The sequence below is a fragment of the Temnothorax nylanderi genome, unplaced genomic scaffold, assembly GCF_030848795.1.
Source record: "Temnothorax nylanderi isolate EJ_2023f unplaced genomic scaffold, tnyl_v1.0 TNYL_tig0186_pilon, whole genome shotgun sequence".
In the NCBI taxonomy this organism is placed as follows: domain Eukaryota; kingdom Metazoa; phylum Arthropoda; class Insecta; order Hymenoptera; family Formicidae; genus Temnothorax; species Temnothorax nylanderi.
Window position 1 is genome coordinate 334126 of NW_027249248.1, and position 14764 is coordinate 348889.

A 14764-nucleotide genomic window follows, 5' to 3' on the forward strand; every position below is an offset into this window, starting at 1 on the left:
CCGATCAACAATTTCTTTAAGAATTTATTTCCATAAATCTCATTTCACTGTACATAACATTCGTAATTACTATTCCCACCTCTATTGTAATGGATTCTTATAGATACGTCGCCCTTATGTATTCTTTAAGTGCAGTTCATTCAGCTGAACAGAATTCGTCATTTTGAAAAAATGTTCCAATGCTTTATTTATACTTAATAATATAATACACTAATTATATACTTGTCCATAAATGTTGAAAACTACAGGAAAAATTTATACCCTAATATTGACACAATACAAAAAAAAATTTCAATTTGAATTATGTAAAAATATTGTACATAGAAAAGAACCAATGGCTTTAGAGCATAATAAAAATGATAATACATGTTGAAATAAATTTTAAGCATACACACAAGTTTCCTTCTCAAAAAAATTTCTAGTAACCGATATCTTTACCTGAACATTACAATTTTCGATTACAAAAGATTACATTAGATAATGGTCTTATGGATGCACAGAATGATAAGATATTTAAGTGCAAACTCTACTACTGCACTATAGATATTTGTTAGATAAGACAAATCCTTAAATTTTTCGTACAAAAAGATAAAATAGAGAACAAATTGTAATAACAGTATTAGATTCTCATGTTGACTCATTCGGGAACGTATTTTTGTCAGAAAAGATATGATAAATTTTCAACCGTAGTACGATGAACTTTCAGCTAATCAGCAAGTAGCTTTCGTTAATTTGTTTGATAATTGTTTGAATGCACAATGGTTTAAGGCTCCTGGGTACTCGTCGCGGCCATGTTGGAATGTGACGTCAGAAGCGAGAAATGACACGTTGAAAATTCTTGCGTAGTATTTCCAAATAAAAAGATATTTGCTTAAAATAACACTACAGATCACCTCAGCACACTTCGAAAATACTCCGAGTTGAGGTTAAGTCTACCCCTTTCCCTTGACAGTTAATAAACAAGGGAAAGGGGTAGACTTAACTTCAACTCGGAGTATTTTCGAAGTGTGCTGAAGTGATCTGTAGTGTTATTTTAAGCAAATATCTTTTTATTTGGAAATACTACGCAAGAATTCTCAACGTGTCAATTCTCAACATTTCTCGCTTCTGACGTCACATCTCATGAGATGTCGGGAAAGAGCCCAGGAGCCTTAAGATTTTTTGTTAAGATTTTGGTAATAGACACTGCAACTATCTCTATTATCATCTCTCAATTTATATTAGTAACAAAATCGGGAAGTACGTATAAATAGTTCTCTAATAATACTGAATACAGTACTATTAGCAGAGTCTTCTGTTGATTAAAATTAATATAATAATCTATTCTTATTTATGCGTACGAACACAATTCTTGGATTCAGTATCTGATATCTGGCAAGAGAGATTCGGGCTTGATTTTATCCAAAATTTCTCACAATATAATCTCGCTGTTTTTTTTCAAGTTGCAGAGATGAACAATTTGATTTTTCACCTGTATCTCTTGCAATCATTTCACTTCAAGAAAGTTAGAAAAACTTACTTCAGGAAAGCTATTCTGTCAAAGCTTTTTCTGTTTATCGAGTTAATTGTTTGACACACACATTTGGATGATTTATCATAAAGTAAGCTCTTCAAGTTCTTTTAACAATTCATCTTCCTTTTTAATCTTGTCTAATTGATTGATTTCTAACTGTTTCCCTGCTTTCAATTGCTCTTTCAATTTAGAAATTTGATCTAATTTCTGTGACACAAAACAAAATTGTTAATGTTAATCATTAATCTAATAATAATATACGAAAAAGAAAAAACATTGCTATTCGGTATCTGAATGATATACTTACGCTCGTTATTTTCTTTATTTTTTTATTCTTTTCAGGATCATCGGTTAATTCTATTTTTGTGCTTGTTGTACTTGTGACATGTTCATTGACAGTAGAATTGTTAGACTCTAATTCTTTTTTAGCTTTTTTCGCTTCCCGATTTTTCTTCATTTTTAATGCAGCTTTTGATGGATTTGCTATAAATAAATTCGATAAAATTAATAATGAGATATTGTTTCATATGCGTCTGTGTACTCACCTTCAGTTGACTTAGAAGGCGCCTCAAGATCATCATGCAATTTAAATGTAATATTTTGTCCTCGGGCACATGGTGGTCTATACGCTTCTTTTGGTGCTAGAAATGTACAAAAATTGCTATATTTGTTTTAAAATTATGTCTAGAAATATTTAATTTTAAAATATTCATAAAAATGACCATTACCTTGTGACTGGTTAGAATTGGTGACAATACCCTCAACTGCTTTATAACTAATAGGTTTCTGTGGGAAAGCGTTCGAAGGAAAACTTTGCCACGCTACCTCCCAAAGTTCTTCTTGATTATTCCATGGTCGTTGATATATTAGTGAGCCAGTATAATGCCAAATTTTAAATCTAATAATTTAATATGCATATTAATTTTACAACAGATAAATGTGCTCTAAACCTAGCATGATTTCTTTTAGTATATATCTATTTACCCATTGGTAATTCGTAATCTAGGTGCTGTAGTTGCAGTCATGAAATGTTCACCATCTGGTGACCACCGTAGGAGTGTAGTATCTGGTGCATCAGTTTTAGCAATAAGTTTTCTATTATTGATATCCCAAAGTTCAATGCCGCTCCTAAGATTGCCAAATCCAGCCAAAAGCAATAGTACACAGTAGTCAAGAAAATTAATGCATGTGTGTGATCGAATAACCTATATACTTTCTCAATATATACGTTTTCTATTACGAATACTGTTATAGTAAAAACTATTTAATTATAGTTAGTATTAGCGTGTAAATTCATTAGCTCAATAAGATAATAAAAGGATATTGTTGCCATGTGGATTATAATATATACTGTTTCTATACAACATGCCGAACTCAAAGACAACTTCGCATTTACAATTAAACAACGTTGTTTTAGAAGGCATAAAGCCATATATTACACAGAATTCTGTGCTCTTGGGAGACCATTCTACTGCATGTATAGGACCTTCTTTACCTAATCAGAAGAATTTCTGTTACAATATTGTTTTAGAATTAGTCTTGTCTGTTGTAAACTTTCAATGCTAATTGAAAACAATAGTTTAATTTGGACTTACTGAGCATAACCATAGCAGTTTCTCCTTTGGTATTGAGGTGATGCAATGTTTGTTTTCCATAATACGACGCACCAGTCTTATCAACTTCCGTATTTGTCATTAATAAAACGTTTGTGCCGCATTGGTTCCAATACATATCAACTTTATCTGCCTAAAAAACGATAGTAGGTCAAAACAGAGGAAACATGCTAATATTTAATGATTAAGATATGTTCAAAATTTACTTGGAAAAAACTTTTGCTTGCAATTGCCTCTCCAATTTCAAACTTTGGATATTTAAATAATCTTCCGAAAGAAGGTTGACCAGAGCTTCCTAAAAATTATATATCAAGGAACTTTTTATTTAAAAATGCACATCTGATAGTTTATATAATACACGTAAACAATATACAAATATATAATAATTATTATATATATAAAAATATAATAATTATTAATTATTATTATAAGAAGATATTAAATATGGAGTGCTGCAATGTACAAAAATTTCAATTTGAGTTTAAAAATAATCTTAGTATATATTACAGTTACGTTTAGCCATATTAATTAATAGTTCAGTATACAGACACATAAAATTTGACATAGATACTACATAGATACATAGGCTGCGTTCCCATATTCACTGTCAGTACTAAAAATCTATAGTATACGTGACGTAAACTATAGATTTTCAGTACTGGCAGTGAATATCGGAACGCAGTCATAGTAACAGATATTTATCAGAACTATATTATAGAATTTTATTTAATTTAAGAATTTTTCTGACAAAAAAAAGTACTTGTAAATTGTATGACATATGTAAATTGTATGCTATATGATAATCAGGAAACTTTCCCATTATAAAACCAATTTTATTTCCTATTTATATTTTAGAAAATGGCAATCTGTGCTCTTATTGTATGTTTCTTTTTATATTTGATTAAATAATATAATCTAACTTTTAGAATTATTCCACTATTTTTACTATATTTATGTAAAATGCATGTATACATAAATAAAACTACTAATATATATACTAAAATAAAAAAACATCTTGTAAACTGTAATTTAGCCAATGTATTACCATTATTGTATACCAATGAACTTCTATATTACTTGATTTAACAGTTATATATTATCTTTTAAATACTAAACTCAAATAAATATAAAGAATATACTGGTTTAATTATTAATTACTTTATTAAAAAAACTATTTTTTAAAACTTGTAACAACCATGTACTTTATCATGAAGTTTTTATAAAGCATCTATATGGAATGCTTTCATACTTCACATACAATTTTATTATTACACCGAATATCTTTAAAATGATATCTTTACAACAATCTCTATATTTCTATCTCATCATATACTACTACTATAAATCCTAAAATTATATATTTTAATATTACGCTATAAAGACAGACATAATTACCTGGCATATGGCAGAGGATATGATGGGGAGCGTTACCAGGTGCTATACTAAATTTCGCAATGTTGCCTTTACCTATTTTGTGTACATATCTATCAAAGTTGTTACTTTCATATAAAATAACATTTCCTCCTTTCAATATTCCATAGAATGTTTCGTCACTTGACCACTGTGGCTCCCTATTTTTTGAATAAATAAATAATTATTTCGGTGCATTACACGTATATTTGATGATAAAAGTATCAATTGCAACATGAAACTAATTATTTAATTACTATTTATCATTACTCTAATTATTAATCTAGAGATTAATAATTAAGGTTGATTAGATAGAAAGATCAAATGGGTTAATTAAGAAGGTGGGGATAATCAGCATGCGATACATTACCAATCCACCATTCTCTTCTGGATAAGATGCTGAACTAGTTCACCAGTTTCAGCCTTCCATATGTTAAAATTTTCTGATCCATGAGGCTCCTCTTTTGATACTGAAATTACATCAATATTTCTAATTATAGACACAGTAAAATTAATACAATTTTGCTTGTACTCCATATAATTTTGTGTTAATTACCAAAGGATGGTTCCCAAGTCGCAAGATAAGTGCTGTAACTGGAGAATTTAAGAGCACAGATTCTAGGTCGTTGAATTTCCGTGACAGTCTGCCACGTCTTGCACAGCACGATTTTAACCTTAGATGAGTTAGACCACGCAAAGTATTGGCCGTCTGGACTAAAGAGCATGGTCTTGCAGTTTTTGTTGTCATCTTTGGGAAATGTTTTGACTGATTCGTAGGATGGTGGACCGTATGCTAGATTTATACCATTGGACCCTCTCACTGTAAAATATATTAGTATCCCTCTTGTATGTAACGACACAAATTGCATGCTTAATTGTCTAATATATTAGACAACTTATTAGGATATACATTAAACAATATATTTAAGTATTTGTATGCTAAATTGAATAAGAAAGTCGCTGCTGAAATAATGGAAGGACGTCTGTTTCGGGAGGATGTATCAAAACAATGTATATATTTTCTTTAACATTTTCGTAAACATTTCTTTTTTTCCCAGCATTATTGCTCTCGCAAACCGCGAACCTCGCATCAGCAGAGTGTACACGTCAGCAGTTGGAGGTTAGAATACGGAATCTCGCGGTAAATTCGTCTCGCGGCGCGCCTGTGTAACTCGCGGCTCGTCGAACGTGTCATTACTGTCATTGCGAATAATTTCAAGCCGTTTAGTGCCACGAGACACGCGCGTCAAGGACGTTCATCGCGGATGCGGTGTGCGGTAAGCACACTCCGAGTGTCATCGGACGTTCGCCTGTGCAGCGGCGCGCATCCCTTGGAAGCGAGTTTCACCGGCGATCGCGTCGCGACTCGGCAATCTCGCGTGTCCGCGCAAATGCCCAGGAGAAGATGCTTACCAGCGACGCAGGGCACGGGTGAAGCCATTTTACCACCGTCACCATGTGGTACCGCGCGACGGACCGGACGGACACGATCTACGCTGTACTGTCTGAAGTCAGGCGTTTCCGGAGCGCCGCCGCCGCGCCGAGAAATCGAGAACCGATCGAGTTGATCTAACTTCAGCAGACGCGTGACAGTTTATTACGGCACCAGGTGTACCGGTCGGCCGACCTAACCTCAGACGCGCGAGCATTTACGGCGCCGAGTGTATCGATGGTTGACTTGAACTCGATTTCTATCGATCAATCGAATCGCGCTTTTCAAATCGCCGCGGGATTCGAAGCGTCGCGCGACTCGGCGACAAATCGGCGACAATTTCCGTAATTTACAGGGCCGAGTCTATATTTGGAGGCACGATTTGTGGGACGCTCCGCGGATGCTTCTCGCGGCTGCGACGGGGGGGACGGTCGCGATGGGGGGACGCCGTCTTTCGCAACTCGACGGCTCTTTCGCAACTCTACCCTCTCTACGCAAACCGCCTTTCCATTCTGGAGCAGACTCGCGACGAGACGCGCTCCTTTCCTCCGCGCGTTTCGAAGCGTTATCTGAGCGAGATCAGGTGTCACCGATCGCCGATAGGCGAGCACCCGTGGGCGTTTCGTACACGAAACACCTATGGACGCAGCTGCACGCGCACGCGATCGTGATCGTAGATCTCTCTGGATCTCTCCGACACCCATCGAGTTGCATAGGGCATGGCAAGTTCATGCTTCAGGTGATTGTTACTTACTTTCCCCCCTCTCCCTGCGGAACGATCGTATGACCGCGTGCCGCGGGCGTGATCGCGATGACTCTCGACAGTCATCGATTCAAAAATATTTTGTTTTGTCCTTTTTTTGTCTCGTCGAGGTTATGTTTCCGCCCCTCGAACCACCTTGATGACAAAAAACTCGGTTTTGTCTTCTTTTATCACTTATCAAAACTTATTCTTGCTTCTTTTTACTTTTGTGTTGATTACATATTAATTTGGAAATCGTTCGCGCTGTAATAAATGTGACATAAATATATTTAACAATTTAATGTATCGATAATTCGCATTTTGTATCATAAGATACACAAACTACTTATATATCTACTGCATAATAATAAATATATATTATAATAGTTATGTACAACCTATTTATATATCATACATCTATTTCCAGTGATGTGGACGAATATGGTTTCGAACGACCACACGACTTCGATTATGAAACATACGAAGACTTTATGTCCGAGTACCTCAAGGTGCTCGCAAAGATGGCCAAAAAGTGGGCGAAAGTTATCGGCGAGAGAAAATCCCTGCAGCGAAGCATCACGCTCAAGAAATACGTTCGTAAGGGCATTCCAGGAGAACACAGAGGACTGGTAATATACATTACAAAGTTCAGTTTATTATATTTTGAGTATTTAATACGGGGAATAAAAAAATTTTTTGGATCGCGTTGCAGGTATGGCTCGCTGTGAGCGGTGGAGAAGACATGAAGAATGCGTCGCCGGATCTCTATCAAAAGTTATTGCTGTCGCCTCACAATGCAGAAATCGCTGAGATTATTAAAACTGACCTGCCAAGAACATTTCCAGACAATATATTCTTTAATAACACGGAGAATCAGCAGCATCAATTATATAACGTTTTGTTGGCTTTCGCTCATCAAAACAAAACTGTCGGATATTGCCAGGTAATATCTACGGTGCACACTTTCGAATATATGAATAGCAACAAAATTTTACGAATAATAAATGCGATTTTGTGAAGAAACTTCTAAGCAGATGCGTACGTTCCGCCTTATTTAAAAACGTTTTTAATATTTTTTCAGGGTTTAAACTATATAGCAGGTTTACTTCTGCTTGTAACAAAGAGCGAAGAGACAGCATTTTGGTTATTAAAAGTGCTGATTGATAAAATCCTGCCGGATTATTATACATGCACTATGGACGGCCTACTCACCGATATCGACGTGCTCGCAGAATTAGTAAGGTAAAACAGAATTTGCTGCAGTTTCACTTATCAAGAGAATATTTGTGCATGTATGTTATTTTTATTTTTACAGAATAAAAATGCCTGATGTGTATCAACATGTAACAAACGTAGGATTGCCTTGGCCAGTAATCACGACTAAATGGTTTGTGTGCTTGTTCGCTGAAGTTTTACCTATCGAGGTACGTTATTACACCAAAACATTTTTTACAGGATAATATTTAAATACGTACAAACATATTAATTATTTTCCATATAAAACGGCCAAATATTTTGGACGCGAAAATATATTGAAAATGTTAAATAATTTCGAATTTACAGACTACTCTACGTATTTGGGATTGTCTCTTTTACGAGGGTACCAAGATTATCTTTCGTGTTGCATTGACGCTCATAAAAAGGAATAGATCTAATATATTGGCTTGCCAAGATTTTACAACATTAGCCGAATGTTTCAAGGAAATTACGAAAGATAGTATTGTTTTGCGATGTCACGAGTTTATGCAGGTATATAACTGTACACTGCGTGTAATCCGTACATCAAATAGGGAAGGAAATTGAATATTTACGGAGATATTTTTACTGTTTCGCAGAGTATTTTTAAAGTACCTGGATCACTGCCTGGGAATACAATAACAAAACTAAGAACAAAGACCATGCAACAACATATAAAACGAAAGCAAGATAAGTTGGAACGATAGTATTAATGATCAACTTTTTCCACATACACCGAAAGATATTCTAGTCTATTATGTTATTCGTTTGCGTCTTCTGCAAAGTGAATGCATATAAAGCTGTATTATATTGTTACTGCATAATTATGCTATTCTATATTGCTGTACATATAATGTTAATTTAGTAATGTAAGTATGATACATTTACTCAATTCTTTTAAGTTTATCTTTGTTTATTATTGTATATACATTGTATAATATAATTTAAAAAAAACAAGCTATAAATATTTTACCGAGAATATTAAAATGTAAAGTATTATAAGCTATATATGATAAAAGTTGCATTATTGTGATATTTTGTTAATATTTCCATAATATGGACATCTGAGAAAAAAAACCAGTTATCCTTGTACAATATTTTTTTATAATTGATTCAGAATTTTCACGCACATGCAGTTTCTCTGTTTATGCACAAACTTTCTTAAAAACTTAATCCGGTAAAGGTGTTTAAAAAAAATTAATTATCCTATATAATATGTAGCTCCAAAAATAAAGTATATTATAGAGTATTTATTATAGAGTAGATATATAAGATTAAGTTATAACTATGTACATTAAAATTTTGTTCCTAAATAAATTACAAATATACAAGCACGCTACGTTTTCATTATTTCTCAAGCAAATCCTTTGCCTCGTTAATTTTTGCAGCAATGTATGGGGAACCGCCACGATCTGGATGATTCACGCCCATTACTTTTTTAAATTGCTCCTTTACTTTGCCCTTACTAGCCGTGGGCGACACACCCAAGATCAAACTGGCTTCCCGCCTGGTCATCTTCGGCTCAAAACCACCCTTGTAATACTTGCTGTTCGCTAGCGACTACGAATGTTAAGTGTTAGTACTTTCGTACATACATGTCGGAACTACTAGAAATCTGAAGAAAAATAGACAATTCTACCTGGGAATCTAGCCTCTTCACAGTCTCTGCCATCCTCTGTGATAAATTCGGCATTCTCCTAAGTAAATAACGACCCGCAAACCCAACGGCTGCCAGACCGATACCTGCTGCCACAACCGTGCTTGCCTGAGGAACAATATTTTCTCTTCATCGAACATCTTAAACTCGACATTCTAGATATAATAAATGCCTCGCTAGAAGCAAAAGTATATAGATGTCATGGAGAGACTGAGGAAGAGACTCAACAGCATCGAAGAAACTTAACCTTCTATTTAATCTTAAAGTTATATTCGTACTGAATGTCATCTTATATGAAATGCACGGCAGTTTTCACTGCGAAATTCTCGTCGCGTTTTACAATAACAATATTATACGTTTATCAATGTCGAAAAGATGACGAAACACCTGCATGTGACTGCTCTAGCACTGCATTTATTCACTGCATTTGCTTCTCGTAGAATTCGACATTAATAACATTTTACGTTCTCACAATGCGCATAATACGATTTTTATACCATTAGTTTTTTTTAACAAATTCCTTAATATTCTTACCATTTTATTTAGGATTTCAAAGAGCAGACGCAATTTTGTATATATCTATAACACCGGGAACAACCGGGGGGGAAGATGCAATTTTAGAGCGCTCACACGGCTCACACACTCACACGACTGACGACACTGCACGACACACAGCTACGATCGCTCCATCTGTGCTGTTTTCGATGGCATCTCATCGTGTCGCAATAAAATCATTACCCTATATTATCATTCGTACGTATTGTCATTCACACGCTCACACATGTAATGTGATTATCACACTTGCAGACCCTTGGATTAACATTTATTCTTTTTAATTACATTTTCTATGCCTCTCGTCCGTTTTCTTATTATCAAAGTTTTTAAAAAGTTATTGCAGTTATAAGTTATTACACTTCAGATACGCAAGGTGCAGTTAAATAGAATGAGATTCTATTTTTAGCTGCACTTTTTATATTTTTTTACGCAAAAAAAAAACGAAAAGAAACGAGAAAATATCTCATACTTCGGTTAGTGAGAGGAGGGGGAAAGAAAACAAGCGCGGAGACCACGGTTAGAACATTCGGATATCTTCGGCGATCGAATCGACGATTTTTTTCACACGCGTTCACGCGTACGATCACGTGGATGGTAACGCGAGTTTTGTCGCAAAAGCGAATAGTCGTCACACGATGTCAATATGTCGATCGACCGCTGATCTCGGCCCGTGGTTGATAACGGCCAATGCGGAAGGTTCTTGCTCTTTGTAGCCGAGCTTTCCGCATTTCTCGTCTTTCCTTTCTCCCCTCCTCTTCTGCTTAAGCGCGAGACGCGAGACTCGCGAGAGAAGTATAGCGTGGCACAGCCACGAGGAGCACGATTGTCCTAACCCAGCAAACACCGATACATAATAATTATAAGTCGTAATTAATTTAACGAATTGTAACAAGCAATGTAGATGTTTAGTTTTAATTCCTTTGAATCCTTTTGCGAATTGCAACTATGGTCGAGTTTCGATATTCACATATAATATACGTGACGTAAACTATAGATTTTCCAGTACTGGTACAGTGAGTATCGAAACGCAGCCGAAGTAACGGAAATGTAATATAACATATAGGTATATATGTATGTTATGCATCGCGATAAAAAAGGGTCTATGACTTCGACATTAATAAATAGGTATAACACCCGTTTAATTACGTGTTAAGTCTATCGCACATACAGGCAATAGAAACAGCTGGGAATAAGACAGGCAACAGAAATAACTACGTTTCAATAACTTACCAAAAACTGTGTATCAACGCAATGGAACATAAAATAAAGCATAGGCAATAGAAATAGAATTTCCGACGCGTATGGATTTCTGTTTTCTATTGTCTGTACCTAACTAACCACAGTTTTTCAGTTTTATTATAAGTTGAAATGGGGCTATTTCTGTTGCCTGTCTTATTGCTTTTGTTTCTATTGCCTGTATCTTTGTATTGTGTTCAGGCCTTTACTCCTGTATTACGCAGCAGTTATATTCTGCCCGTTTGCTGGGAATCATCTCCCGATCCCGGGCATCCCGGGTGTTCAAGGATACGCGAGGACGCGGCTGCGAGAGCCCGCGCGGTCGTTACGTCGCACGTATGCGCACGCGTAACAAACCCGGCGTGCGTTACAAAACGCACGTACGCACGCACGCACGCACGCCACGCCACACATTTCTGTGCGCGCGTATAAATATCAACATATCGTCGCGACACGCGACACGCCGAATCGGATCCATTCGAATGCCGGCGCGGTCGCACGCCTCCTGCCAGTCCTGCCTGGCCTCCGCGCGTATACCACGTACCACGGGATTCTTCCGGAACGCTGCGCGACGCGTGCATCCCGTGCACGTGCATTGATTCGCGTGCCCGGAGAATTCTACTCGAGGCTTTGTCATGGCTGCGAGAGAGCCGGGAGGAGCGTCAGACTCGTCGCAAGACTCGCAAGCGTGAATAGCCAGTATTGCACCGAGACCGACGGGATGATTGTCGATCCTCCCGCGATCCCAAGGGACGACTCTCGGCGATACGATCATCAATACCGAAATGTCGCTCGCTCTCGATTCGACTCGGCTTTCGACTCGACTCGTTCGCACACCAGGCGTTGATCGACGCTAGTCCTGGTTAACTCAATCCCCCTACTTTCCCCTCCCTCCCCTCCAACTTCCCTGCCTTGTATATCGCGAGTGGCGAGACCGATATAACTTCGGTAGAGTTATATCGGTAGTCGAGATATCTATAGGACAGGCATGAGTGCGAAAGTAAACTCTAAATACGTTTGTTTGCGACGATTTTGGGATATTTGGCATATATATTTATTAATAAACTTTATTGTCTTTTTTCATATAAATAAAGAGAAGTTTCATATTGTTATATTTACTTCTTTTAGGGCCACTATTTCCAACGTCTATTAACTTCTAGCGACCGTTGACTATTGAAATATCCAATTTCTATTGGCTAGTCTGAAAAATTAACGGTCGGTCAGGAGTTAACAAACGTTGGAAATAGTGGCCCTTTACTCATTTTGTATATTGATTAGATGAAAAATGAACAAAAGAGCATATCGGGACAGATCCGATTCCACCTTTCTAGATACGTTATGAAAAACCACCTTGCCTATTAGAGGGTTAATTGGTTAATACATTGGCCTGATTGAAATCATATGTCGATATCAATCTCTTCGGCTCGCAACGGCTGAAGCGGCTTGACACGAGACAAAAGCGGACGATATATATCGTCCGTCCAGGAACAGGCGCGAAATCCACGCGTGAAATTTCAGATCTGCCTCTCTCGTGGAAGGAAGTGCTGCAACGGAGTGGGTTCGATTCCCTCTATGACTTTCGCGGAGATCCCTCTTCTCTCCAAATAAGACGCACAAATGTGACCTGTAGTCCACACCGTGTCGTTCGTTCTGTTACACTCTCGCATGCGCGCCGTCGACGCGGTGCCTACCTATATGTAAGTGTATCGCATTTGCCCCGCGACAAGCAACCACAAGCAACATACATTACATCCATACATACGGTACACACGCATACCGAGAGAACGAAAAGTAGGTTCCGAGTGAAGATAGCGCATAGAACAGGCGCACACGGATGAACGGGCGTGAATGTGTGCGCGAATCACGATCGTGCGCGGCGAAGGATGACAACTTCAGGCCACAGCACACGCGATTTGACATCGGCCAGGCATAGCGCACGTATACAACTATACACGGGGAGGGGGGAGGTCGTAATGCGGCGTAAATGCCCTAACACGTGAATTTAGGCGTTTATCGAAGCGTACATACATATATACATGTGGCATGAGTGTATGTATGTATACATACATGTGAGCGTACATGTATATGTACATGTGTACGCGCATAAATTCACGTGTTAAAACATTATATTAACGACCTCGCTACCGATACACGGGAGATACCTACAATACGTGGCTAAATCGAACCCGAGTGAGGAGATCGGAGCCATGTAAAGAAAGAAAAAGAAGAAGAAGAAGGGAGATACCTTCGGGACACCTGAAATACATAATAACCCTAAACGCCGTTTCTTCCGTCCGGGACACACTCTTAGGGCCAGTTTCACCAACGTCGGTTAACCTTCGGTTAAACTCACTCTTCGTCTCTTTCTAAGGAAGCAGTTAGAAAAAGATGAAGAGTGAGTTTAACCGAGGGTTATAGTTAACCGACGTTGGCAAAATTGGCCCTAATGCGCTTATTATATGCGTTTACGCGAATTTCAAGGCCAATCCAGACAAATTTGTACAGCTGCATAACCATATGCATAAAGAAAATGATCCAATCACATTTCACGCGCGTCCATACGATAGCAATGCGATTGGATCATTTTCTTTATGCATATGGTTATGCAGCTATGCAAGTTCGTCCGGATAGGCCCTACACGCAATGCTCCTTGACACACGCGAGAACGTGGTACTTATTACATACATAGCGTTTTGCGCGCGCGGACCAGTCTAAAAAATCGTCGATATAAATTAACTGTTTTCACACGCCGCTCCTCTCTCTCTCTCTCTCTCTCTCTCTCTCTCTAGTTTTATCCATTTTGCAAAACAAAAATTTTTAAAAATCACTCTTCCCCAAAATTTAGATATTTGAAATTCGTTCGCGCCATGTGTTTTACAATCGTTTGTAGTTGTTTGTAGTAACAATAATTTCGTTTGTAGTTTTATCCATTTCGAAATAACGAAAAATTTTAAAAATCACTTACTCAAAATTGAGATATTGAAATTCGCTCGCGCCATGTGTTTAGAATCGTTGTAGTTGTTTGTAGTAACAACAATATCGTTTGTAGTTGAATAATTTAAAAGTTGCCATGTATTTGTAATAACAAATTACGTATCTTTGTCAATTTTAAAGATATCTCGAATCCGCTTGCGCCATGTGTTTTAGAATCGTTTGTAGTTGTTTGTAGTAACAACAATTTCGTTTGTAGTGGAATAATTTAAAAGTTACAATGTATTGTAAATAAACAAATAACGTATCTCTGTCAAATTTTAAAAGAATATCTCGAATCCGTTTGCGCCATGGTTTTAGAATCGTTTGTAGTTGTTTGTAGTAACAATAATTCGTTTGTAGTTTTATCCATTTTGCAAAAACGAACAATTTTAAAAAT

The 14764-nt window shown here is 37.1% G+C and overlaps 3 protein-coding genes across 5 annotated transcripts; 1 reads left to right on the forward strand and 2 right to left on the reverse strand.

Moving 5' to 3' along the window:
• Positions 1–6: 6 nt before the first annotated feature.
• Positions 7–6743, reverse strand: Eif2a (eukaryotic translation initiation factor 2A). Of its 3 annotated transcripts, none has more exons than XM_071716493.1 (12): positions 6723–6743; positions 5093–5356; positions 4907–5006; positions 4522–4697; positions 3333–3421; positions 3109–3259; positions 2838–3008; positions 2498–2672; positions 2242–2411; positions 2059–2154; positions 1821–1996; positions 7–1720 (listed from the first exon to the last, which is right to left on the reverse strand). In XM_071716493.1, coding segments are annotated over exons 1-12 (1695 nt in total). In that variant the 5' UTR covers positions 6724–6743; the 3' UTR covers positions 7–1594. The 3 variants fall into 3 exon arrangements, with proteins under 3 accessions (XP_071572594.1, XP_071572591.1, XP_071572593.1); XM_071716490.1 differs by lacking the exon at positions 6723–6743 and adding an exon at positions 5950–6119; XM_071716492.1 differs by lacking the exon at positions 6723–6743 and adding an exon at positions 5621–5751.
• Positions 6230–9280, forward strand: LOC139778533 (growth hormone-regulated TBC protein 1-A). Its single transcript, XM_071716494.1, has 7 exons — positions 6230–6707; positions 7138–7339; positions 7423–7653; positions 7792–7952; positions 8026–8134; positions 8274–8459; positions 8546–9280. The coding sequence occupies exons 1-7, from the start codon at positions 6688–6690 to the stop codon at positions 8651–8653; spliced, it is 1017 nt and encodes a 338-aa protein (XP_071572595.1). The 5' UTR covers positions 6230–6687; the 3' UTR covers positions 8654–9280.
• LOC139778534 (mitochondrial import inner membrane translocase subunit TIM14) lies at positions 9177–10288 on the reverse strand. Its single transcript, XM_071716495.1, has 3 exons — positions 10138–10288; positions 9586–9711; positions 9177–9506 (listed from the first exon to the last, which is right to left on the reverse strand). Exons 1-3 carry the CDS (start codon positions 10138–10140, stop codon positions 9294–9296), a joined length of 342 nt encoding a protein of 113 aa, XP_071572596.1. The 5' UTR covers positions 10141–10288; the 3' UTR covers positions 9177–9293.
• Between the last annotated feature and the right edge of the window lie 4476 nt (positions 10289–14764).

Coding starts and splice junctions, on each gene's coding strand:
- Eif2a (XM_071716490.1), bottom strand. CDS start 5,977: ATGGCTTCACCCGTGCCCTGCGTCGCTG. Junction 5,357..5,949: donor ACCCGTGCCCTGCGTCGCTG/GTAAGCATCTTC, acceptor TATATTTTACAG/TGAGAGGGTCCAATGGTATA. Junction 2,155..2,241: donor CAATTCTAACCAGTCACAAG/GTAATGGTCATT, acceptor GTACATTTCTAG/CACCAAAAGAAGCGTATAGA.
- LOC139778533 (XM_071716494.1), top strand. CDS start 6,688: ATGGCAAGTTCATGCTTCAG. Junction 6,708..7,137: donor ATGGCAAGTTCATGCTTCAG/GTGATTGTTACT, acceptor ATCTATTTCCAG/TGATGTGGACGAATATGGTT. Junction 7,340..7,422: donor CAGGAGAACACAGAGGACTG/GTAATATACATT, acceptor ATCGCGTTGCAG/GTATGGCTCGCTGTGAGCGG.
- LOC139778534 (XM_071716495.1), bottom strand. Junction 9,507..9,585: donor TGAAGAGGCTAGATTCCCAG/GTAGAATTGTCT, acceptor TAACATTCGTAG/TCGCTAGCGAACAGCAAGTA.